Genomic DNA, 26588 nt, shown 5'->3' on the forward strand with positions numbered 1-26588 from the left:
TTGATTCCAGGGCCACCTATACATTTTCTCCCATCCCATCACAGGTGTAACATACTTTTTTTTTTTTTTTTTTTTTTAAAAACATGTATCTTGTAGAGATGAATCATTTATCTCTTCAAGATACATACAGTAGTTTTAAAGTTAGTTGCAGAAGTGAGGATTGTTCAGTGATATCATATAAATCTTTACCTAGACATTCTGCACAGAAGAGAATTTCTTATGGTTGAAGGGGCACAACTCTTCCCTTTTTTATGGGAAAATGAATCGATTTTTTTTATTCTTACCATCAGCATCATATAAAAGCAAAAATTTTAATGATAGTACACTGTACAAAAATATGGATATGTCTATAAAGATATTTTTTATCCATAAACTAATTAGAAGTTTAAACAGTGCCCAAATGGTCAAATATTGTTTCTGTAATGAGGTGATCCAGATAGTTACATGTATACTTTTCACTAATTAAAAGAAAGAGATTTTTTTCATTCAAACAAAATCTTTAATGATTTAGTTTTGTATTAAGTTTTGCTTCCTCATAATTGAGCAACTAAAAGGGGATGGGTTCATTATTGAATAGTAATATCCTTGTAAGAAATGCCATCATTGCAAACCACACCCAAAATGCATGATCCACTTCTCCTCTGGAGAGTGCTTTATTTGGACTACAGACTGCAGCTGGAGACAATGTAGAAATGCATACATCTCTAAAGTGTTGACCAACTGCTCCATTTTAAAGCCTTCAAAATCAAGTGTGTACTTTAGTTATGGTTTTAAAAAAAATTACTGAACAGTCCTAGCAGGCATAAATGCTTCTGATCAGTCCCTCCAAACTCGAGTTATGAAACTCAGCGCTGTTGAACTGCTGGTTTAAGTCATCTTTGTTATGCTATTAATTAATATAGTTACTGTAATATCTTTTCAGAAGGGGGAAGGTTGGAAAAATTGCTTGAATGTCATATATCACATAAGTTGAGAAACAGTATTCAAGCTAAAAATTCCATTGAAACAATACAAATAGGTAACCGAGTGAACTCCAAACAGAGGTGGGATCAGGTGCCATGAAGGAGTAAGCATTCCCTGTTTACATCTGCCATATATACTCCTTTGTCATTGCAATGGTATTTTTTTCTTTCAGAAATTAAATCTCAAGACTGTTGATTTTATTTACATGTATTTACTATATTCATTCAACATGAACATAAAGATGAGCAAACTCTCTCTTGCACTCAGTACCTCATAAAATTAACAAAAAATGTATATAATTATTCTGCTTCCAAGGAAATTCTGAATTATGACAAGAATTGATATCAAGTGTATTACATATATGTATAAATATATTGAGGAGAAAACTTTTCAACACAATTCAGTTTTTCCAGTTTAAAGCATATATTAAGAACTGTAATCCATTTTGTAGATTTTCTGCATGATGTGAACAATACGGTGTTAGGCTAACACAAAGTTTTCAATATTTTTTCCTCAATTGATAATAGTCTTCAATAAAAACATAGAAAAATTTAAATATCCAAAGGAAAAGATCCCCATTTAATTAGTTAGCTATATAGATGATTTTGTGCCTTTCAATGGTTTCAATGTCTCTTTCTAGCTGTTTCATTTCGGCCTCCATTCGTTCTTTCCTGTTCTTCTTGGGGGCTGTATCAGGAACCACTGATAATCCTTGATATTGGTCGTGAATTTCTTCCCAGTTTTGTTTAAGTCCCTTGAGAATAGCTGCCCTCTCTTCTTGTGAGAGAGATTTCATGGCCCCCCTCCTGAAATGCTCAGCTACATAGGCATCATATTCCTCTTGTGCTTTCTTCATTTCTTCCTTTCTTTTGCTTAGGTATTTTGGTGTTTCTCCAAAGTCCTATAAAGGGATCACATCAAAATTAAATATTTCATTCATTAAACAAAATGAAAAGAAAAAAAAACACTGAATATATTGAGAAGAGGAAGAAGCAAAACATCTTTAAGACAGTACATACATATATGTTCTGTGCTAAACTGAAGCACTGAGTATGTTTTTAAGTACACACCTTCTTACTGGTGTAGATAGGTTCTAAACCAGATGGTTCCAGCAAGTTTTTGTGTCCACCCCTTGTGTCAACATAGATTTTCTGTGGTTGTCTGGGGACAGATGTTATGTTCTGCACAGCGTTTGTTGTGATGAAGTTTTTGGAGGTTTTGAGACCCATCAGGGGCTTGTCGTCCACCTTCGGTACTGGGGGTCTCCTTCTGTTTTCATCAGGGTAATGAAACTGTTGATCTGGGGGAAGATCTATTTAGAAAAATACAGTATTGAGGTTATTTATATATCTTGCTTCTACAATATTATACTCTTATTTCCATGACAAGACTATATCATCATTAAATTAATCTCGATGGAGATTCAGCTGGGCTAGATATTTGCTAGGTGGACGTCAAACCAATTATCTAGCCTAGTCAAATCTCCATCGAGATTATCATTGATTATGAGTATTAAAATATTAGAAATGAAACAAAATTTCAGAAATGTTTCTCTTTGTATGTGTATGTGCATTAATTCCTTAGTCTACAAATTAATATCTTATGTGTTGGTCCCTCAGAAAAAAAACACTGAAAAGTACAAATAATGTAAGTAAAGTTAACTTCAAAATTAATATATGAAATTATGTGATTTGCAATCCTGATAAAGATATAATGTATTCATAAATGAAATACATGCATTACCTTTAGGTAGGATAATATCCTTGGAACGTTTCTTCAGGAAATCGTCTGTTGTTGGGACTGGGACCTTAGCCTGACCCATGGTCTTGTGATCCCCTCTACCAGATACATATTCCTGTTTCACATTATCACGGAACTTGGAAGTGTACCTGTTTATAACGATAAATAATTAATTCCATGTCATTTCTATACACTATGTTCTAGTTGCAATTTTGGGTACCCTAAAGTTTGTTTTGACTTTGAACATTGTTGCAAGTTTGTGCATTTTAAAATTCTCAAGCAAGAATTATCATTTTGATGATGTATAAAGATCTTCAAAAGCTTTGTTACCCAAAAGAATGCATATTAAGAATGATAGTTTTTTTTTGTTAAAAAGAACTAGCTCAGAAATGCCTGTTGCTAAAATCAAAATGAATGGTACACATGCAATAAGTTTGAGATTTTTTAAAGTAAGAAAATATAAACAGGCTTGTCTAGAAATTTTTTTCAAGCTTCACTTTTATCTTAAACTTATTATTTATGCTATGAAAACCCTACAACTACGCGGTACACAAAACTATGAGATTTAATAATATGGAAAAGACATGATCATTTGTAAAACCATTGTTTTTTTACCTTGGTTGTTTGATTTTCTTCTCTTCCTCTGTAGGAATAAGATTGTAGATGCTTGCTTCATCAAACATGGTGATATGAATACTGCTGAAGTGGTATAAACAATAAAACAATCTCTATATTTTCTGCCTGTCAACTGGTTGACAACACGGCAGCAGTATAAATATGTTCCGTAGTTACATGTAACCAGGAAGTACGTCATCAAACAAGGCAAGATAACTCTCGACGATCCGTCTAAACTTGCTTAGGAGTTAGCTCCCGTGTTCCATGGTGTGACTTTTGACCATTCAGTACATGTAACAAGAAATAATATGTTTAATATTATCCGATTTATGTAATTATTATTAATAAAAAAATAGTTTTGTTTTTTACTTATAGTACAGATCGGAAGCTTCAATATAGATTCTTAATCACATATTTAGAAGATATTGGATGACACCATAGCTATTCATAGAATTGCATAAGATCGTTGGGGTGTGTAGGCGCAAAAGCTGAATGTGATGTAAATTAATTGGAAAAACATGATTTTTATGAACACCGTATTTTGGAGAGTAGCGTATCAGAAAAGAATACTTTCAGAAATTGATTTGTCGAATACATTTTTTTTTGAAAATTGTTTCTGTATTAAAATACATTATAAAAATCAGAAAAAAATTTTCGAAAACAATTGTCTTTATAAACATGATTTTAAATTGAAAACATAATTATTTCATTTTGTGCAAAACAAAACAAAGTCAATGGCAAGGATTTATATTTAATTACAAACGAAAATATGAAATAGTGAGATAGAATATGTTTAATTTTTCAAGTGGTTTTCATTGAAAATTTTTAAAAATATTTTTTCTAAATGTTTCAAAATAAATTATAGACCTTAATTGGCCCTTCATATTGACAATTTTAAGTCACATTTAACCAATGATGTTTTGTATGAGAAGAAAATGTGAAAACAGTGTACAGACGTACAGGCAGACGCATGGACGATGGATAACTGGTGATCAGAAAAGCTCACTCGAGCTCTCATGCTACAAAACATCCCTACAAATCCAAATTCGTAGGTCATTAATGATTTTAAGATTTTTTTTTTTTCATTATCAAATATGGGAAGTTGGGTTTGATTAGAAAATTCGTATTTTTAAAAGTAATCAAAATAACCTATCTTTTAATTTCTGTGGTACATATATGCTGAAATTAAACTCCTACAAATCCAAATTCGACTTGAATATAGTTTTTTTTTAAATGAGAGTTGATTAGAAAATTCTTAATTTAAAATTAATAAAAATAAGAACAGTTGAGAGAGTGCATGACACAGTCTTTGTTGCCTGAGTTTCCCAAAATAGATTGTCGTAGGAGTTCATTAGAGATATGGTTTAATTAAGATTTGGTCAGTTTAATTGGTTTCTGTTTATTTTCAGTGATAAAAATCCGACACCTGACAGAGTGTGCGTTTATCACTTTGTTTCGCATTAACCAGCGTCTGGCGTGAGGGAAAGGTGGATTATCTACCTAGATAGCGCATAATACTAGTATGAGGAAGGACAGCATGACATTGGATGCAAAACTAAATACCCACTGCAGAGGAAAGGGGGGGGGGGACACATAACTGTTCATAATTGGAAATGATCATTTAAGAGCCGTTTCCCCTCTCCTTTTTGGACTTCTTATTTTGAGGCAAGTTCAGTTTTTTCTCTCTGACTGCCCTTTTTCGAAAACTATGCTAGGTCCCTGCACTGCATCATGCTTTGACCTTACGTAGATCTCTGACAGACTGCATAAACGAGCGTGTTACATGTAAGTAGCCTTGCTGTGAAGTCAAGAAAAAAAGTCTAAGTCACTTTTATTTAGTTATAACTTCAAATATGGTACATATCAAATATACACTCTATTTCTTGTGCAAGACTTGAAAACACATGTTAAAGGACGATAAATACACATCTGAATTAGTTAATGATACATGCATGTGGACATTGTATTAATTCGATGATTAATAATGAATACTATAACATGATTGTCTTATAGAAACACAAGGCATTATTAACAATGAATAACTATATCCTATATAGAAACATCCATTTTCAACTTCTAAGGTACGTATAAGTGGTTGCCTCACTGTCTGTCATATTTTTAGAGGCTCATCTTCTGTATTGTAAAACAAAAACATCGCGAGTATAATAAGCTAAATGCACAATTCCACTCATGTTATACAGTATATTATTTCTTCTTTTTCCCTCCACGTCCCCGGCCCACAGGTGCAGGATCTTCCGCCTTTCGTTTCTGACCACGCCCCCTTCCTCTTCCCACAGGTGCTTCCGGTTCCTCGGCTTTCTTAGCCCCCCTCCCCGCGGGTTTAGCTGCCGCTGCTGCCCCTTTGCCCCCTCGTCCGCGTCCTTTTGGTTTCGAGTCTTCCTTTTTCAGGGCAGGTTTTTTCTTCTTTGCACTAGGCCCTTCATCGTCATCCTCAGCCTTTTTCTTACCAGCATCTTTGTCTGTTAAGAAAAGTAAATGTTTTAAAAAGACGAATTTTAGTTGTCCCATTTCAATCAAGACTATTGAAACAGTTTAGATAGATGGTAATAATATGGCGAAAAGTTACAGAGACCTGATACTAAACCCTATAGGCACGTAGCTAGTATCATTCGGGGAGGGGGAGGGAGGATCAAGGGACATGCCTCCACTTTGTCCAGACATAACTTTTTATACTTTTGGAAATGCATTAGAATGTACGAGTAAAATTTGAACCAGAAGGATGTCATTTTGGGGTTTGGACAATTTTCCCTTTATTTTTTTGATTTGTCAGCTTTTAATAACATACATGTAGGTGTTTTTTTTTTTGGTGCCTGGCCCTCAGAAACGATACAGTAACTATACGTACCACCCCTGGCATACACCCACTGGCTACACACAGCTAAAATAAGCACCTAGCTACCTGGCCTGTATACCTACCTTCTTTCTTTTTATAAGGTTTATATCTGCGGAGGACCTCTCCCCACCCTCCCCCTGTCTTCCAGAATGTCCAGTGGTAGCCGTCCGTATCAATAGCATACTGAACCGCGGACACCAGCTTATCAAAGACCTCGTCATCTCGCAGGGGCTTGATCTTTAGGACCTAAAATAATATTTTAAGAGACAATTGTTTATCTGTTTGGTTTTATGATGAGTTCAAACACTTTGTTCGAGTGAAAACTTGCATATATACTGACGTAAAATTATCAGATAAGTAAACTGATTGATCATCATTATATCCCCCCCCCAAAAAAAAAATCCCCTTATAGAACATTTTCCTCTGACCCCTGACTAAAAAGTCTTTACCTTATTTGTAGTAGTTTTATTTTGGATAAAGACATTTGAATATGTAAATATATATGTAAATATTATGTAAATAAGCTCTGTGGTCACGTGACTTACATTGAACCAATCGGCGTAGGTTTTCATGTTATTGATGAGCTGGACAGATTCCTTCATCTGTTTCACCATTTCTTCAGTAGGAAAGCCTAAGTTGTTATCGTACCGCTTGACCAGGTCTGCTTTCGATTTACCTTTGGGCATAGCGATGTCCAGAAAGAGTACCTGTTAATCAGTATTTAGAACTAAATAGTTATTAAATATCTGCACTATCTTTAGCTGTCACGAAAAAATAGGCAATATTTAGTCCCTTAGCAAAGATTGATATCTCCTGAAATTATAATTGTTGCTTACAAAGACTTTCTTTTAATTTATGATAAGAAACACTTTTTGGGAATCGTTTAGCATTTTTTTTTAAGTGGACTGCTAATTGCCTAAAGAGAGAGTCAGAGGATGGTCAATATTTATGTTAAGAATTTCCAAATTCTGTTCTTTCCCAAATTTCTTTCCGTTAAGCTTGGTTGAAATTAAATGTTTCATTTCAAATAATGAAAGAGTCCATTTTGTATACTATAGTATGCATCACTAGCTACATGTAGCATTTTACCTGGAAGGCTAGCAACTTCCGGCTAACTAGCGTCCTCTGGAGAGTTTCCCGGATCCGGTAGTCCTTGTCAGTATCGAGCATGCCCAGTTTAGCGTCTTCCTTGACGTACCACATAACGTTTCTCTTAAAGCTTTCTGACAGATAGGCCCAAGCAGCATCTTGCCACCTATACAATAAGTTGAAAAGTTAATACAAGTTCAGAAAACAATTTGTTTGCAAGCCATTTAATATTTTGCACGTCAAAGAATGTCCCTGGTTAAATCAATGGTATTCCAGAGTTGGATACTAACCTGTACTTGAAAGAAGCGGCTAGTAGCATCAACCATTCTCCAATGTGAGGACATGCCTTTTTGCTTCTTTGACTCACATCATCAATAAAGACCTATGAGGGTATTAAATGCATTATAAAGCCATTAAAAGTCAAATAGTTTTTTTGAAGACGTGTTTACAATATTTAAATTATCTGGCTGAACACTGAAGAATTAATTTTTAAATAAACCTTTAGCCTGGAGTCGATCTCCCCTTGTAATTCTGGGTACGTGTCCAATGCCCACAGAAACAGCCTATGCAGGGAGAAGTAACCGTTAAGGCTGTTTTCGCTAGTGTGTTGCGTCCCTTTGGAAAACTCCACCACCGTGGCGCTCATCAAGTTGGGTATGACCTTAATGACGAGGTCCTTAAGGGGAGTTTTGTTCGGCTTACACTTCGGTAAAATAGCTGCCACCTCGTTTAAGCATTTCTCAAAAGTTTCTTTAATCATGGAGCCATGGTTAGGGGTAATATACATGGGGAGGAAGAATTTGATGTCTTCCTTCATAACACTTTTGACAGTGCCTATTGCTTTTTTCATTGCTTCGAAAGACTCTAGTTTGATAAATTCGCAGGGCGTTGTTAAAGCTGGTCTATGCGGGGGACCTGATACTATCAAACCGTATCCAAAAAGTTCATCGTTTGACTTTGGTTTTACTGATTTGTCAAAACGCTCCTTTGAAGCATAATCTATTATGTCTGGCACGGATTCGCCACTTGCTGCCGCTTTCGCTTTAGTTTGCTTGCCTTTTTTGTCTGTCTTCTTCCCGCCTTTTTCGGGTTTACCAGCGTCAAATGCCGGAAGTGGTTTGGCGTAAGTGTGACCACAATCACATTTGAATCCTTTGGAAATCTTCCGATTATGATCCGAAGCGTCCTTCATCCACGCATAATCACCCGATTGTGTTTCCGCCAGGAAAGCCACAACATTAAGAAGGATGGTCTGAACCGTATAACCGGGCGACCACCCGACCGATTTTTCATCTTTCCATTCCGTGTGAATATAAGCAAAGTCAGAGAAGATATTCAGACAAACTTTTGTTCCAACCTTTCCTGACATAGTGGCACCACTGTTATAACGGAAACCGACAGGAACAAACTCTGCGCTCGGAGAGTCGTACGGATATTTTTCCGTGAAAAATAGAATAAGATGGTAGATAATGTCGTCGTGCTTGAAGTTGCAGTGCCATTCAAACACGTTGGCGTCCAGAGGCATGGCCGATACGTTCTCGACTGGTTCTCTTTGCAGTTCTTCATAGTCCTGCATAAGGCGCTTCATTGCCCGCTTTCGTTGCTGATTTACCGCCATTTTCAGTTATACAACCTGAAATATAGATTTTATTATTTACCTTCAGGCAAGGGTCGCAATAGTAGAGGTCTTGTAGAAACAAACTGAAAGTACATTCAATGCAAGCTGAAGGTTGCGTAGACCGCTCTTTTGAGATCGAGGTTGATTGATATTATTAAAAGTCTTTTGTAAAAGTGGAAAGGTATTGATTCCTTTTATGACTTTAGAAGCAAAACGATTCAAAATTCCAGCTCGAAATTGTTTAAATGTTAAAAGCTTTTCCATCTAATTTTTTTTTTTCATTTATTTCATTTAATCATGTAGATAGGGTGAAAATTATTTTTTCTATACTTTACAGAGTTGGAAAAACTGTCAAGTGCAGAAAAAATGTGTAGCATGATAGTGCACACACCAAACACCCGGCGTATTTAAAATTATTTACAGAGTTGAAAAAACTGTCAAGTGCAGCAGTTCAAAAGTGCACACACCAAACACCCGAAGTATTTAAAATACAGGAACGCTATTTCTTTTAAACACAAAAAGAATTATCGATTTTGTTCCTCTGCAAATCATTTACTGCACGTCTATTTTTTTTCTTCTGGTGCATGGTGTATATCTTTAGTTTGTGAAGATATGAGGGTATCTTTACTCGTATCAGTATTGACAAGTGTACTATTTTTCTTTTAATTTATATCTTTATGCATGTACCTGTAAAAGGTATTTCTTGTGTCAATATGAAGAAGTAATATACGCTTGCGATGAAAAATGCATAAATTTTCCCTTTTACTTAACTGTTCAAATGTTTTTCATCACAACTTTAAGTGCAATTAAAGTGAATACATGTACCATCTTAGTTAAATACACAGGTGTGCAAGCTAATATCATCAGTGCACATGTACCGAAGCATACACATGTACACTACACTATTAGTGCACTGATACAGACACGCCCCTTCTTTCCTTCCCAGCCAACATGTATATTTCATAATTGGAAAGTGTAAAATGTAAGTTACCCACTTCAAACGGTCAGAAATTATACCTACCTTGGAGAGGAATAATTCTGAATTAAATCTATTCTCTTCCCTGTTTATATAGATATAGATATATATCGCCAGTCTAGACCTGCATTCGTTCAGCTAGTAGTTATTTTTAGAATATAGGAATTTCCTTTATCGCTGACTTTGGACTACACCAAGGATCGTAAGTCTACGCGGAAATCAGAAAAAAATGGAGAAAAATGAATTTTAAAAGCCCTGCTCATATCTAAAAGAAAACAACAAACATTTTATATATCTGTACATTATATATATATAAGTTTAGATATCTGTAAACATGATAAATGAAACAATATACCCATACGAAGTCACAAATAAAGTGTCGATCTTGAGAAAGTAAATTAACTTAATCGTATGAATTTAAAGTTATTATCACTAACATGCATGCAGTACGTATGGAGTATATTTATAATTTAAAATATTCAATTAAGGAATAAAAGCAATTGCACTTACACTTAAATGTTTTCACTGTTACACTGTTTTCTTTATCAAGAATAAATGAGATAACTGACCAATTAACTTGGCTACAAAGTAACAAAGGATTAGACCACATGCTGGGACGCTGGTCATAAACATCCGGACAGCATGGACAAGAAATAAACATCGATCAGATTGCAGATCATAATGGGAGTATTGGAAGTGTAATTAAGGTACTGTTTTAAAAACCTTCATACAAAATATGATTTATGAATTTCATATTTTGTCTATGCATTCCTTTGGTGCCATATTTTTTTATTTTGATCTCATGAAATTGGAGTGTGACCTACTTAAAAAAAATGTGGCCATGGGGGCGTTTTTGAAATGGTGGTCAAACTCAAATTAAGATGAATTAAGATAAACTTAGGTTAAAAAATGTTGGTACATGTACCCAAAGATAAACTTGCAAGAAAAACACGTGTGAATTGATAAATCACGCACCAAAAAGTATTTTAACAAATGAGCATGACGAGCTAAATTAAAGGTCAAAAATATTGGAGGTTTTTCTAAAAAATTAAAGAAGGAAAATGAAAAAAATACACTCGTGATGTGACATTCCAAGGTCATGTACATGCTGTATGTCAAAAATATTGGTAGGAAATGTAGGGTCTTGCTCTAAAAAATAAATAAGTGAAATATGTAAAACTGAAATTAGAAAATGAAAAAATACACTCGTGATGTGACATTAACATAATATTCTCGTCTGTCAGTCCTGTATGTCGTTATAATTATTATGTCGCCACGCACGAAGTCGAGCGACATATTGCGATTGTACGCATGTTTTTGTTCTCCAGGCTGTTTTATGATAAATGAGTTGGGTGTCCTCTGTTAGTGACCCTTTAATTTTCCCTTTTATTTTATCAAAACTTAAATATATTCAAAACGTTTCAAAATAAGGAGGATATCATAAAAAAGTTATGGATGTAGATTATTTGTGTTGTGTGGTCATTCAGAAAAAAAATTATTTTTTTCAAAATAGCCACCGCACTTTGAAAAAATTTTTCAAAGTGCGTAATTTTTCAGTGCGTTGTAAAACCTACAAAAAAGCGACGACAATTTTAGGCTGTTTCTCGGAGAGTGAAACTTTTCAGAGGAGGATCAGTGGTTGCAGATGTGTTTTGTGGTCATCAGTTTCAAAATGGGTTGCCATGGAAACCTTGAAAAAACATTTTCATGAAATTTTATTTATGAAATTTGATTATGTAATGATTAGATCTGTCATTGTGCTCATTGGATTTAAAAATTGCAAACTGTCAATAGCTTCTATGGAAACAGGGGAAAAGTGAAAATTTTTTAAAACAAAGTACTGAAAGGACTGATACGAGTTGATGGTTGTCCAAGCTTAGCTAATGGGTATTGTTTTAGTGATGAAAAAATGAAAGTCTTGTCCAGTTCGGGGCGACATACGCTATTGCTTGCAATAGCAGACTTTCTAGTTAGTTTTATTTTTATTTAATTTCAAGAATCATTTAGCTAAAACAGATACCTAGAAGTAACGATTTGTTTCATTTTTATTTTTTAACAATAAAAGCTGCCCCAGAAGTCAAGAAAGTAGTTCTTATTGAGAAATTTATTGATATGTGTAAACTTCTTCTTGAATTTGTTCTCGTCCAATAAAAATTCAGAAAATCAATAAATAAAATTGAGATTAAATTTACTAGGTGGAAGTAAATTAAAAATTTACAACATGGTCTCCGTGACAATCATGTGACCAACTACTGTATTGAATCATAAATTTATATGTGTCTGTTCAACAAATGATGTCTGCCTAATGAAAAATCTGAAAATAACATATAGTGCTCGAACATAACAAATCAAAAGCCCAACTACCAACGGATTGGAATAAAACAAATAAAACAATTTTTGCTGTAAAATTTATTTGTATAAAATACATGTACAAGTTTAGTCTCATAGATTAAAACAAAAATCAACACTGGCAAAAAAAAAGAATAATGAAAATTGCAATATACTGTACATATTTTTATATGTGGCAACACTATGTCCCAAGGTTACACATGTATATAAATGAGACAAAAAACTGAAAAGAGCAACAAAATAAAGCAAGACTGACATATCATAGTATTGAAAAATTAATAAAAAGGAATAAATACCGTTAAAGTACAAGTTTTCCCATGGGTCACAATTCAGTGCAATTGCAGTTTCCATTCAATCTGTGGGTAGAAAATTTTTTAATTTCTTGGATGGCCAAATGTTTACCTAACATGCGCTTTGGGTACGCTGTAACATATTTCTATCGAAAATTTCTAACCTTGAAAATAGCGTTAACATTGAATCCCATGTAAAAAGTACTTCAAAATGATAAATTATATATTTGTTAAGCAGCATATAATGGAATCATTGAATAAATTGGTCGTATATGTATAACGTAAAGACAGACAAAAAAAAATAAATATAAATAAATACATGTAGTAAAAATATATACACCAATGACAAACCCTGAATTTCCTTAAACGAATTTCCTATTATACCTGTGATTATGCATTACGTACATGTATCTCTTTTGGAAATGTACATCTGTATTAAAAGTTCCAACTTCAGAAGGTTTATTAGGATACTGATGACCCAGTATACTTAATTTCATACATGTACATGACATGTAGCAGTACATTTCAAAAAGCTTTGAAATGTAACCAATGACATCTCAACTTTCAAGCTGAAAAATATTCTTTTTACTTCCGTTAACTTTCACTTTCACTTTCAGTTTTTTTGAAAGTTGTGCTAATCGTTTTATGATCTGATATTGATCTGATGTTCACATTTGTCTTGTGATTCCTGGTCAAATTTGCTGTAAAACCCAGTTAAGCTATTAATCGAAAGGACATACAAACAAGAGCTACATTAGTTTTAATCTAAATATCTAACTTAGATCTTCTGAACAATTTTAAATATAAAATTCATAACAATATATCAATCTGAGCAAATATCAGTATAAAAGTCTATTAATCACCGAAATATCTTGAAAAATAACCCTTCAAAAAATTATATTTTAAAACATCTAAGTCAAAAATATATGCATAATTATAATTATGCTTCCAGTAGAAAACTATTATGCTTTATCCTTTTGTTCTTCATATGGGGATTACATTAATTCCTGGTTCCAAAAATCATAAAACAAACAAAAAACATATAAACACACAAACAATCAAACAAACTGGTTTGTAGATATGTAGATTTGTGGTAATATTCCGTGTTCTAACATGAAATTTGTAAAAGTTTTTAGTTTCTTGACCACCTTATATTCTGTTGATTGGTTCAACAATGAAAACAATATTGGCGTGCAATTAGAAAAATAATGAAACAGTTTAAAATTTTGTATTATTAATTAGCAATGAAGGTATTCTCATTTTACAATGAATATAAAATATTTTGCTTCTTATCGAAACTGAGGAAGAAAATATAACATCTGTAAACCACACAGCAATAAAGGGAGGGGGTTGCAATGGGAGGGGGGGGGGTGTCATGGCCACTTTAAGACTATCTAAACTTCCCGAAAAAAGAGTTTTAAAAAAAAAAAAGGGGTACAACGCTTTAAAATGTCACAGGGTGAAATATAATTAATAAATTAATAATCGCTAGAAATTTGGCTTTAAAAAAATAAAGAACAGTAGTCAATCTAAAAAAATCTACCAACAATACAAATATGTGAAGAGGGCATAACACCCCCCCCCCCCCCCCCCCCCCCCCCGGAAATTCCAGAAGTGAGATCAGGTGCCTAGGAGGAGTAAGCCTCCCCTGTTGTCCTGTCACATCCGCTATGAGGCCTTTGTAATGATCAAGTAGAAGGAACCTTATAGTTTTAAGCTATCTCAAATCAAAACCCAACATAAAACACAAACAGAAAAAAAAACCACTCCATTGTTAACAGTTATTCATTCCAGATTGATTTACAGTTTTACAAATGCTATCCTACAAAGAAGGCTTTAATGAACATTCTTAATAGCACCAATAAAATTAAAAGAGTATAACTATAAACTCTAAAACTCTTTTACTATATTACATGAATTCTGTTACATGTATTCATTTGCATGTTATAAAGTTATATAAACACAAATCTGTTTTACATATTGCACAAAGGGGGATGCCTATACAAAGGAGCATTGATAAACTTCCAAGAAAAATAGTGATTTTTTCCTTCTACCTCAAAAATAGCAGATATGAACACATGTGACAGCATCCTCAATATGTATAAGATAAAAAATTAATCATATAAAAAAAAAACCCTGATCAGCAGTCAACATATAAATCATTTTTAAAAATCACAATCAAATTCTGGAAAATTAACACAATAAAAAAAAAATCGTTTGAACATTGCAGGAATGAAATAGATTGTTACCACTGTAAATTATTTTTACAAAAACTCTTCTAGTAAAGTTATAAGGCTTTTAATACCAAAGCGAATCCCTGCCTTGGTAGAGAGATCTTGCTTAGAACAGGAAGTTGTTTCTATGGCATTGGCGAAATCTATAAGTCGAATATCAGTATTGCACTGGACGTCTAGGGAAGTAACATTCGGAACACCTTTATCTGTGGCAAGAGTAACATCACCTTCGTAGAGAATTAAAAGGGAACACGAAAAAAGCTTGAAGGCACATTGTGTATCTAAGGCTTCTAGCATTTTGCGTAATTTGGTAACTATGGACGCTATAACGTCTTTTCTCAATGACAAACCATTATGAAAGAAATTGATCATTTCATCTCTCACGCCATTTTTGTCCAATCCACGTCCAAAATACTTGTCATGTGACACATAACTTTTGGTGTCGTGTTTGTAAACCTGCAATTATAAGTATCTTTTCGTAAACTATGGTTCCTTTTTTGTGAAAATTCATTAAATTGCTTAATTATAGATGCTTTGCATCAATTTAACTTGTTTATTCAAGTACCAAAAAATCAAGCTCTTGTGTAATAAGTAAACCTACCTGAATTCCACACATCCGGAAGCCCAGTGAGGCGGAAGTTGAAGACAGCCATCTTTCTTCCAGCATTCTCCTTTTGGCCTCAGATGCGTCCGGTGACCTGTGACTGGTCCCCATTTTGAGATCCATGACACAGGGATAGCGGTAAGGTGCCACCAGATTCTCCAACATTATGAATTCTGGTTTTTGTTAAGGTTTATCATCCCTTCGTTTATTCATTTATAATTTTGCTTTAACGCCATAGAATTATATTTTTAACCATGCATGATGGACACATGACCTTATGAGTCAAAAATATACATGTATATCCCAATGAGAGTTTCTAAAACTGCGATACATAACGAGTATTAGTGCTATTTTAAATTTAGAGATTTGTGATGACAATCACACTGTTTGATAATTTTTATTTTAAATTAACATATCTTTGTTTTACTTTAGATTGTTTAAAGTTCAAACGCCAAATATTTTTTATTGTGCAATGATCGATGAAAAAAAATACAAACACGGACCCGAAAATTCAACAATTGCGACCAAGAGGAGTAAGCATCCCGTGTTGAAGACCGCACGGTTACACTCATTGTGAGCACTAAATGTACATATATGCATGGATTGGGTGGACTCAGAATTCAGATACAATACGTCCAAATGATGGTTACTAGTATCTCATTCAGTAAAACGACAATAGAATTATCGAAATAGACTTTAACGGAGGCTGTCAAATCCCTTTAACAACAACTTGTCTATCAGTAATCTGACTCCATGATTGAAAATGTATTGGAAATGTTAATCAAAAGGTTGCCTCCCCCCACTGTATACTACAGGAAATTGATATGCACGAAACAGGATTTTCGAGTTTGAGCAGTTTTCCTTTTTTTTGCATGTCAACTTTTTCAGGTAAGTCAAAAAAAATTCTCTGGCTGCTCCCCCCACACTTTCAAACACGATGCTACGTTGCTGGTATCAACGTAAAAACCACAATTTTATGTATTTGATATCGGAATATGCTACATAAAATTGGAAAGTTGACGAAGTAAAACCGAAGTCATCTCATTTGTCGTATAAATTAGTTGAAAGCTGATCCTTATCCTTGATCAGTATCATTCCATTACCTAAAGTCTTATGTTGTATATAATAAAATACAGAATCATGTTATTTCTAAGGCACTCTTCCTAAAAGAAAAGAATCTTAACAATATGAAATGTTAACAGGGAAATCTAAGCCACGCCTAGGAGATCCGCTCCTTTCAGTATAAAGGATACGCTGTGCTTTTCCCTCGCTCCAGTAGCCGTATCTGTCAATCTGGCGACGAATGCATTGATCACTCCAGGCACGAAGGCTTTCATCAGATTCACTGTAAATAGGTCATAAATTTAGTTTATTTGTGACAGGTGCAAGAAAAAAAGCTTATAATATGTGTTTGAAAGGCAGGTACATGTATATTGTCAATGTAAAAGGGGCGATTTCTCAGACAATTTTCACCCTTCTTTGGGTTAATGAACCGTCAGAACCAGTATGTATTAAGCAAAACTTAAATTATTTTAAAATTGAAGTCTTGTATTATTGAAAGTAATTTATGAACGAGATTCCGTCTACATTTTAACTGAATGTAGCATAATAGTGTTTTGTAATTACCAAAATGTCAGTATTAAAAGACTTCAAGGCAGATTAGAAATAAACCTACCATGCTTACGTCAGCAAAATTTAAACTCGGTTAAGCAATTTTATATTTTCCCCTGACTTCTCCCATTTAAACATATAGATTACAATTCCACTTGTTTTTTATTTATGAATATCTTGATTACATCTATTTGAAAAACGCCTTTCATTCAAATAAGGCAATGGAATAGATGATTGTAGGCAAGTTAGCTTGTTGAAATTTGCAAAATTGGCCCTGTGAAAGAAGCCAAAAGGGAAGAAGAGTGTCGAGAAAATAAGACAGAAACTGTATGACAGTGTGGTCTTGATATTTTCCTGAAAAAAAAAACGCTATGATTTTTTGTAGTTTCAATCTTATAAAGCAAATCTCGGTAATTTCTATAATTGATGGAGTATAAAATCAATGTCGGAAACTAAGAGTGCATGATGCGGATGACTTTGCGGATACCTCGAGTACAAGAAAACAGTTCGCTCATGTATCAATTGATTTTTCTCCCCTCTTTCATCTGTCAATATCATTTATCGATGTAATCTGGTAGGCGTCTTATATTTGCTATGGCAACACGTGGTTCTCGGCACTTCTTAGGAGAAACTCATGCATGGGGTATATGACAACCGACAAACATAAGGACACATGAATATTCTCTCTATACACGGATAAATCACAATCTATAATCTTTTCTTTAACAATACCCTAAATTTCATCCTTTCTAGGTACTCCAAAATCACTTGGAGTAAATTTTGTAAATAAACCGTTAAGTTACAATTTCATTTATATATATTCATGTCGATTTTTGCCATTTGAAAAACATTTTACATGTAGATCTGGTATTTCTCAAAGAAAAGGATTCTTCATCTTATTTTTGCAATTTTTCTGGAGTTTTTGTTTCAGCACTTAATGCTTTACATAGGAGAAATGCTGTCATGAGCTATATGACAGCACTTCCGGTGTTTCAACTTGCATTCACAATGAAATATTCATATATTTAAGGAATGAAGCTTATTTCAACTTATACGAGTATATACGATATTTACATAACTTAGGACAGTTTACGCTTTATAACCGCGAAGCGGTTTATGAAAAAGCGTAAACTGCCCCAAGTTTTGTTATATCGTATAATATAAGTTAAAATAAGCTTCATTCCTTATAATTTAATTTCAGTGCAGACAATGAGACAATTTTTCCCCTAGAATAAGGCTTCACACTGATCAAATTTTAAAAGTAGCGTCAAGCGGAGTAATACGTCTTTTGACGTAAATCATTATGACGTAGGCAAGTTATGTTATACAAAATGGATAAAATCTTTTATCCAATCAAATGACGTGTTACAAGTAAAATTAAATTATTCGCGGTGAAAAGACTTTAGCGGTCTACACTGTATATAGATCCTTAAGGTGCGGACATGAAATTCTTGAACTCAAGTACAAGTTGATTTACACTGTATGTTTGCTAGAATTTGGGACTTCCAATCCATTGCTATTCTTACCTCTCGGAAACGACATCATTGATCAAACAGATTTTCTCCGTTATGACGTCATTATAGGAGTTATGAATGGGTCTCACGGAGCCCTTGGCAACTTCTCCGTAAAACTTAATATTATCATTGCTATAGTCACAGTGGATGTTGATCAACCCTGTAAAAATATATACATATGTATAAAACAATTTTCCATTGCCCCAAAAATAGATTTTATTTATTCTTTTTTCTAGTAAAAGTAATATTCGCTTCATTTTTATTATGTTAGACATAACACGTGTAAAATCGAGGGACTTTAAGTGGGGATTCACAGGAAAATGGGGGGGGGGGGGGTCGGGAATCGCATGAAAACCTTGAAAAGATCCAAAGATACAAAAGCAAAAGGGACAGGTTTTACCCGGGTTCGATTGAAAAAAAACCTGCTCCTGATGTATTAATTCAGGACTGTGACGCTACTATATCCAAATCTCTTGTAATCTACTGGTAATACATTCCAATTCAAAATGAATCCACTTTTCAGTCAGTGTTTTCTTTTTCCGCTTTAAGAGGATTATTTTATTGTGTGTGACAGGGTCCCATAATTCCTTTACATTTCATTGTAAACTGAAGTTGACTTAAGGTAAATATGTGGACTGATGTTTCGTCATGTAAACAGAGAGTAGTATTAAAGTATTGTGACTAATTATGAAAAACATGAGGCCACAGTGTGTTTGTTATGTAAAAATAAAGTTTAAAAACTCTATTAAGTGCAGTAGCTCAATTTAAAAAAACCGTCGAACAAACGAAAATGATCATTTACTTACATTAAGTACGTGTATGTCTTAGGAGAAAAAAAATACTGTGAAAATATCAGTATATCATGATCAACTCCAATCAAATTTACTGTCAACAAAGGCATTCATAGTGTAAATATTACATAATCTTGCAACATTATGTACTCGACACACTTTAAGGGAGTATCTCTTATCGTATCTGCTACATAAGACAAGGAATATATATAAATACAGATTTGCATAATTATATTCTAACTAGAGTTATGCCTAATTATCAGTTTCTAGAGCTCCCTGGGTCACTTTGTTGTACATTTCAGTGCATGGCGCCCATATTACTATCTCTATTTATAACCACTGACTGTTTTATATTTACGGGTATATATAAGTATATTAGTAAAAAAAAATAAAGAGAGCTGAAAATGTTTACATACCTCTATAAAATGGCACAAAGCCTTGCAATCCCTTCGGTAACTTCCTATAAAACAGAACCTCGTTTTCTTGGTAAGGTTTGCAGACGATATTTGGGGTGACCTGCAGTACGCATGTGTGACCTCCGACCTGATGAACAAATGGGGTCACGGTCACAGTCTCTAAGTCTGTTTCACCCATGTGCTCAACTTGAGGCATCTGAGAGAAAAGAAAGATCTAGACGATTACTCTTTTTATATACAGATAATGGACGTATAGATCTAAATCTTCGTTTTAGCTAAACGCAGAGAGAGTTTATCCCAAATACTATCATGTGAACATCTCTTTATATAATTTTCTGAATGAATTGCATGGAATCAATCAACTCCCCCTTTACGGGGGTGTTGGCCAATTTGTCAAAATGGTGCCTACATTTGACACACATCCGAGTCTTACATTGCAATGAATCAGAGCAAAAATCCTAACTTCTAAAGAACTAAAGAAATAATTATTGTCGATCCAGTTCAATGAAAAATAAACATTTAACTTGTTTTCAGTCAGTCTAAATGCGGAATAAATTTTTCACTATGATTGGTAGAGGATCGCGAATGAACTGGTGCTTGAAACTGGTCCATAATTATATGTACATGATTGTATAGTTTCGCGTCTTAGTTAATCTTTAAATGTCAAGCCTTGAGTGACGATCGGAAGTAAAATCAATGAAGTCAGAATAAAAAAAAAATAATAACTTATATATAGATCAAAGGAAAATTATTTAAAACCATGTTTTCTTTCGATTATCTGATTTCTATCATGTCTTAGCATAGAAAATATGTTCTTCAAGCTATTTACAAATTTCAACATTTTTTTTTTTTTACTTGAGTGTAATTTACATCCCATTAATTAAACTTGTTTATAAAACAAAAAGAAACATACCTTTGCGGGATAAACAGACTTTTAAATGTGTTTACTGGAATGCCTACTTTATATGTATTCACGTTCCGGATGAATAAGTTTAAAAAATTGAGCAATGGAGATCATCAAGAATTAAGTAATGCTGGAGATCGAAAACATAATTTTGGGGTTAACGCGTAATCCAAGTTTACTGCGTCACAAGACATTGACCACAAAAATTGTTAATCCGGGAGTATATGTATAACTTAAAGATTAAAAAAAGTCCTGTATCGGATTTTAACTTTAGATAGGTGCAATGATTTCACGTACAAACAAACAAACAAACTTACAGAGAGATGCAGACCAGTGACAAGGATCATACAGGCGCGTGTGTTTTAGTTTGCACCGATATATATTATCGGTATTACACACGTTTATGTGTCCTTAATGTGCGGACATTGAACAGTAATCGGTATCTGTTACAACATAACCACATGCTCTTAATTCGTCATCAAATAAATTTACTTTGTGAAAGGAGAAATAATAGATCCGCACCGTATAATTCTTATTTTAAATCAATTTATGCAGAGTTTATATGCGACGCATAACTAAGAAGTCCGGCTAATTTAAAAAGGATTGATCTGAAATTTCAGGTAAAATACCGTCATTAACATGTTTACTTTGAAAACATTGTTAATCTGCTTTATTTCCTGGACAGAGTAAAAAAGTATCCCACCCTTTGTGTAATAAGACACCCCCCCCCCCCGCCAAAAAAAATCCCACATTTCTGAGGGAAAGTATTGTTTTCAAAATAATTTTAAAAAATTCACGGTACTTGAACCCTACGGGCCACATTAATTAAAGTATTCTATGAGGTGCCTTTATGTATTGGTATATCTAAATTTTGGATCAAATGATAAAATTTCAAAGGCATATTTGGAATTCACAAACACAGGCGCTTGACGTTTTTAACCTTTCTTTTCATAAATAAAATATATCCTCTATACTTTTATAGTATAGAGGATATTTTTATTTATGAAAAGAAAGGTTGACATAATAGTATAGAGGATAATTTTTATTTATGAAAAGAAAGGTTAAAACCGTCAAGCGCCTGTGACCACAAAATAAAAATGTGCACAAACTTTGACAAAATAGTTCGTGATATCTTTCCCCAAGATCTAGAGCACATGAAATTTTAAAAATAACATTTTTTATGTATAATATCAGTTAATTTGTGCATCTTTAATTTTCGACCTTTTGAAAAAAAAATTAATGAAATGGAAATGCAGCTCAAATATATATTTTTTTCTTTTTCAAAACTTCAATAATCAACATGATTAAGCTGCTACAAGCAAAGAATCCTTGATCATGTTGATTGTAAAATCTCAAATCTATAATCCACATAGGCGTCGGAATCGGGGGGGGGGGGGGGGGGGATCCCCCCCCAACCCCCCACTTTTTTTCCAAACATATACGTAGTAATTGAACATATCTTCGTAGGTTTAGCCCCCCCCCTTTCCACAGTAACGACTTAGTATAGGTTAAAAAAAATTTTAGTACTGAAGTTTTTTTTTTTTTTTTGCTTGTCAGGTTTTTTTTTGAAGGTACAAAAATTTTATTTTGTTACACTTAGCCCCCCCCCCCCCCCCCACTTTCAATTTGCTTCCGACGCCAATGATCCATATCTTCTTTAATTAAAAATATGATAAATAAAATGTGAAAAATTAATGTTTACACACTCTCTGGTCAGTGACCTAAGGTTTCATTCAGTTTCCTCCTCAAAGGTCGATAACACACGTCCTAAACGCAACGCCCTGCTGTGGAACTATCTAACCCAAACACTGCTTTCAATAGATTATTTTCCCATTCAGCATGTTCAATCGGATGAAGATAGGGAATAGGCTTATTGAAACAAACTCTATGTGAATTTTTGCCCCCCCCCCTCCTCTTTTGATCAAACATGACTTGTTAAATACCATAGATTAATGGAAAATACTTCCTTTCAAACATGAACAGCTGATAAATGCTCATGCAATGAAAAAAAAGCTGAAAAGCTTCCTCGTTTGTTAAAAAACAACGCTTTCAAGAAAAGGAAATAAATTATCTATTTATAAATCCATTATATAAGTTAATGCCTTAAGATAATTTCCATTAATGGTAAATAAATATTTCATTTTAAAAAAATTGTTTGTGTGTGTCCAAATTCTGGAACATCCAAAAAACGTTCTTATTTCGTCAAGAGTTACTTCGCTTTCGTAAAACATAAACAAACTATTTTTATACTATTTACAGCGCACATATACTCTGTATTTAATCATATATACACGCTTCTTACCCGTATCGGTGTTTAAAGAGTGTGAATTCCAAACTGTCACATAGCTTTTCCTGGAATTCTGTTTTTAGTACATGGTGTGTATACCGATTTTTTCCAGTATTTACTACCGGGATATGTTGTGATTCATCGTGGTCACGTGTTTTCTCTTTGATCAGTTGAAAGGTCACAAGTGATGGAGTAGGCGGATCAATTACCTCATGGAGTGTATTGTACACAAATTTGAAAAGGATATGACTTGTAGAAAATACATGTAATAAGCTGCATAAGTAGATGTATTCTAAAATTTTCATATGGGTAAATTAAAAAACATTACATCTACTGAATATTATTTCCTTTATTTCTTATCAACACCATTGCCATTCATCAGTCCATAAACGACAATATTTAAGCAAGTCATTTTGAACAGTGATTGTACGTTCCATCAGTTATGCAAACAATGGCAGAAGTCTATATAGTACAATATTAACATATTAAATTTTACTTTGAATGCTTTTTTATACAGATGAAAATAAACAATAAAATGTCTTTCTTTGTCAATTTATACGATCAATATACGGGAAATAGCAGGGGAAAAATTTATACTTAACACGATTACAAGGGTAATGTATTTTTTTTTCTGCAACAGTTTCCATAGCAAAAACCAAGGAAAGCATTTTATTGTTTAAATACATGTAGACCTAAGCTCAATATTAACACCTTTATTCAATATAATTTTCTCAATGTCCACAAAACCTTTATCTCTGGTATAGAGAGAGGGTCCTTAAATTCCGAACTGGCAATAGAAAAGACAACTGGATAAAAAAATATAATTTTACATGTATACAGAAAATTAATTATTAAAACTTCTTTTAAAAAAATCACTACATCTTAAAAGACATTCTAAAATACAAAATCACAAGAAATTATAATAGTTTTTATGCTTCAAATAAGTATCAGTGAATCATATAGACATATGATTAAATCTAGACCATGATTGAGTACAGTGTACTTCTCTTGTATATGTGACAAAATTGGCTTTTTAATTGTTAGTTTACAACATTTCTTCAATTCTGGTTTGAAAAGTTTTAATTTGAAAAAAAAATATAAGAAGGAATAAATTTCTCCAAAATTATTTTTTTTTGTCCATCTTTAAATTTAAGCCAAAAAAAGAAGTTTTATATACAAGTTTTCCAACAAAAAATACTAGATTTTGAAGTGACTCTATTTTACATTATTGTTTTGCACTCCTGACATCTGATCTGTACTTTATTTAACATTGTAAAAAATACAACTCACAAAAAAAAAAAAACCATTTTTTGGTTGTAAATCAGTTTGTCGTTTTGATATTTTTGATCGATTAATTAAGCAATATCTAAAAATTGTTTGGTTGTCCTCTCTCGATGGACTGACCAAAAAATGGTCTGACTAAAAAAAAAATTACATTCCAGGAAACGATATTTTTTCCTTTTTATTCCTCTTATCCTGTAAATTTGTTCAAATTTCCGGGGAAAAAAATTCCCCACCTACCTACCGACCAAATAGGGAGAAAGCCTTACGGCAAGTTTTTCATATTTTCAAGACCTTAAAACTTGATTAAATTTAATATTTTTGATTGTTTTTAAAACTTATGTGGAATGATGAAAACTATGCCCTGAATAACTGTAAAACGTCTTTAGACATTTGTTGATAGACATTGTATTTTGAGCATTAAAAAGTTCATTTTTTTCCCTTCAATTTATATTTTATTAAGAAAATATGTCGCACTCCTGGCCATAGAAATATAGATCTGAAACATAGACGGACACTGTAATTGATAGATTTATTTGGTAAATATATTTTTTGTGCCAAAATAAGATTCAGAATTAAAATCATATACTGATAAAAAGTTTTTCATGATGGGGAGCAAAGCATGTTGAACTTCTGACATTATTGGGTATGCACATATACTTGGTTCTCATAAATGCTGTTTATGATTTAAATATATAATTGTATTTTAAAGTTTGAAAGTGTATGTTAGTTATTTCTTTACACTCTGAAAAATTCTTTTATGACTTAATAGTATTTCAGCGTTTTACAATCAATATTTTTTTAACAACGCTACATTTTTTACTGCACTCCTGACGTGGTAATACATTTTTTTAAAACATGAAATATGTGGAAATAACGAAGAGTATTTAAGCTCAAAAGTCTATAAAGATCACAAAATAGGAGCAGAGCAAACACGGAGCACTATGGCCTCAACTTGATCAAACAAAAGTTTCCACAGTCCACATTTAAAGCTCAATGAATGTACTTTGAATATTATCAGGAAAATCATTATTTTCAACATAAACCGTTACTTTTCATTTCACAGATCTTCAAAAAGTAATTAATATTTTTTAAAATGTCACAAAAAGTTTTTAGAGTTCTTACATTTCAATCATCATTTTGGGGCATTTTTGTGAATTGAGATATCTGTCATGTTGTAAATTTTGAATTTAATTTTGTATTTACTGCCACCCGGTAAATTCAAAATGTACAACATGACATATCAACGATATATTTGGCAGGTGCATGTATTCAGAAACCATCTAAAGACATATGCTGAGACATAGAAATCTGTTTTCATTGCATGTATTTTTAAAGTGGCTTGATAAATATACGTGTTTAGTCCCTTTTTATAATTCACCCATATACACCCAAAGCGGTCGGAAAAAGTTGGTTGTTTTTGCATCTCCATGAGATAAAATTAAAAATATTTTTAAGGCATAACATTATTCCAGTTTTAGCTTTAAATTAATAATGCGGCAATAAAAACACCCAAAATGCACAAGAAAATACCAAAGGGGCATCCATAAAATTTAAGAATAATATCGAGATATTTATTTTTTCCGTGTGTGTGAGTGGGTGGGGGTTAACGTTCCAGAGCCTAGCTGTACACAGGATGGACTTTTATATCTTGTTATTATATATTAGACACTATATAGGATAATTAGGTGTTCAAAGGTATATAGATTATGATATCAAATGAAATTTTAACTTTTAAGTACATAAATGAATTTCTCTTTGAGTGAACCACTATGGGACTTTAATTCCTCTAGAGAACTGAATAGAGAGAAAAGATTTAAACGAATGATCAAATTCTTCCAATAATTTCAGAGGTGTTTAAAATATTTTTCTCACGCAGTTTTAATTTTACGCGTTCATAAACATGAAAATACATGGAGATAACGAACAGTATTCAAGCTCAAAAGTCCATTAAACAATACAAAATAGGAGCAGAGCAAACACGGACCTCCAAAACATCAGAGGTAGAAGTCAGGTGCCATTGAGCAGTGAGCATCCCTTGTCGAGCGGTCATACATGTAACGCTGTGTGCCCCTTTTGATGATAAGGAAAACAAAAGAAATCTGTCGACAATACGGTGTGTAAATAATGGACTAACTATTTGTATGAAAAACGTCAGTCAGTATTTGACTGAATAATGAACAGTATTTTCTGACAAGATCATTATATACACTATGCAATTTACGAAATAATGACTTTAAACGAGACTGCTGATATTCTTGTTTCAACAACTTGTTTGTCAATAATTTACCCCGTTTGAGAATTAGTTAATTGCAATGAAAAATAGGTCCATTTCACAGTTTTAATAACATCATAAAAGAAACAGGCTGGCATGAATGATGTATCCAGGCATATACTGTAAAATCACATATTTTCGTGCAGTGAAATTTTCTTGATTTGAGGAAAAACTCTT

At 33.2% G+C, this 26588-nt stretch overlaps 3 protein-coding genes across 3 annotated transcripts; all 3 read right to left on the bottom strand.

The window, feature by feature from the left end:
• Positions 1 to 1154: 1154 nt before the first annotated feature.
• Positions 1155 to 3497, bottom strand: LOC134275145 (enkurin-like). Its single transcript, XM_062757387.1, has 4 exons — positions 3319 to 3497; positions 2707 to 2852; positions 2034 to 2275; positions 1155 to 1864 (listed from the first exon to the last, which is right to left on the bottom strand). Exons 1-4 carry the CDS (start codon positions 3384 to 3386, stop codon positions 1547 to 1549), a joined length of 774 nt encoding a protein of 257 aa, XP_062613371.1. The 5' UTR covers positions 3387 to 3497; the 3' UTR covers positions 1155 to 1546.
• A 1640-nt stretch (positions 3498 to 5137) lies between these two features.
• On the bottom strand, positions 5138 to 9921 carry LOC134275451 (uncharacterized). The gene is made up of 7 exons (XM_062757733.1): positions 9901 to 9921; positions 7761 to 8894; positions 7552 to 7643; positions 7262 to 7427; positions 6718 to 6879; positions 6256 to 6418; positions 5138 to 5798 (listed from the first exon to the last, which is right to left on the bottom strand). Exons 2-7 carry the CDS (start codon positions 8877 to 8879, stop codon positions 5524 to 5526), a joined length of 1977 nt encoding a protein of 658 aa, XP_062613717.1. The 5' UTR covers positions 8880 to 8894; positions 9901 to 9921; the 3' UTR covers positions 5138 to 5523.
• Positions 9922 to 14752: 4831 nt separating this feature from the next.
• On the bottom strand, positions 14753 to 23003 carry LOC134275472 (inositol hexakisphosphate kinase 1-like). Its single transcript, XM_062757760.1, has 6 exons — positions 22871 to 23003; positions 19665 to 19860; positions 18470 to 18617; positions 16586 to 16677; positions 15330 to 15505; positions 14753 to 15184 (listed from the first exon to the last, which is right to left on the bottom strand). Exons 2-6 carry the CDS (start codon positions 19858 to 19860, stop codon positions 14759 to 14761), a joined length of 1038 nt encoding a protein of 345 aa, XP_062613744.1. The 5' UTR covers positions 22871 to 23003; the 3' UTR covers positions 14753 to 14758.
• Positions 23004 to 26588: the final 3585 nt, after the last annotated feature.

The sequence above is a fragment of the Saccostrea cucullata genome, unplaced genomic scaffold (assembly GCF_032062105.1).
Source record: "Saccostrea cucullata isolate Sc308-1 unplaced genomic scaffold, CSIRO_AGI_Scuc_v1 ctg72, whole genome shotgun sequence".
Taxonomy (NCBI): Eukaryota; Metazoa; Mollusca; class Bivalvia; order Ostreida; family Ostreidae; genus Saccostrea; species Saccostrea cuccullata.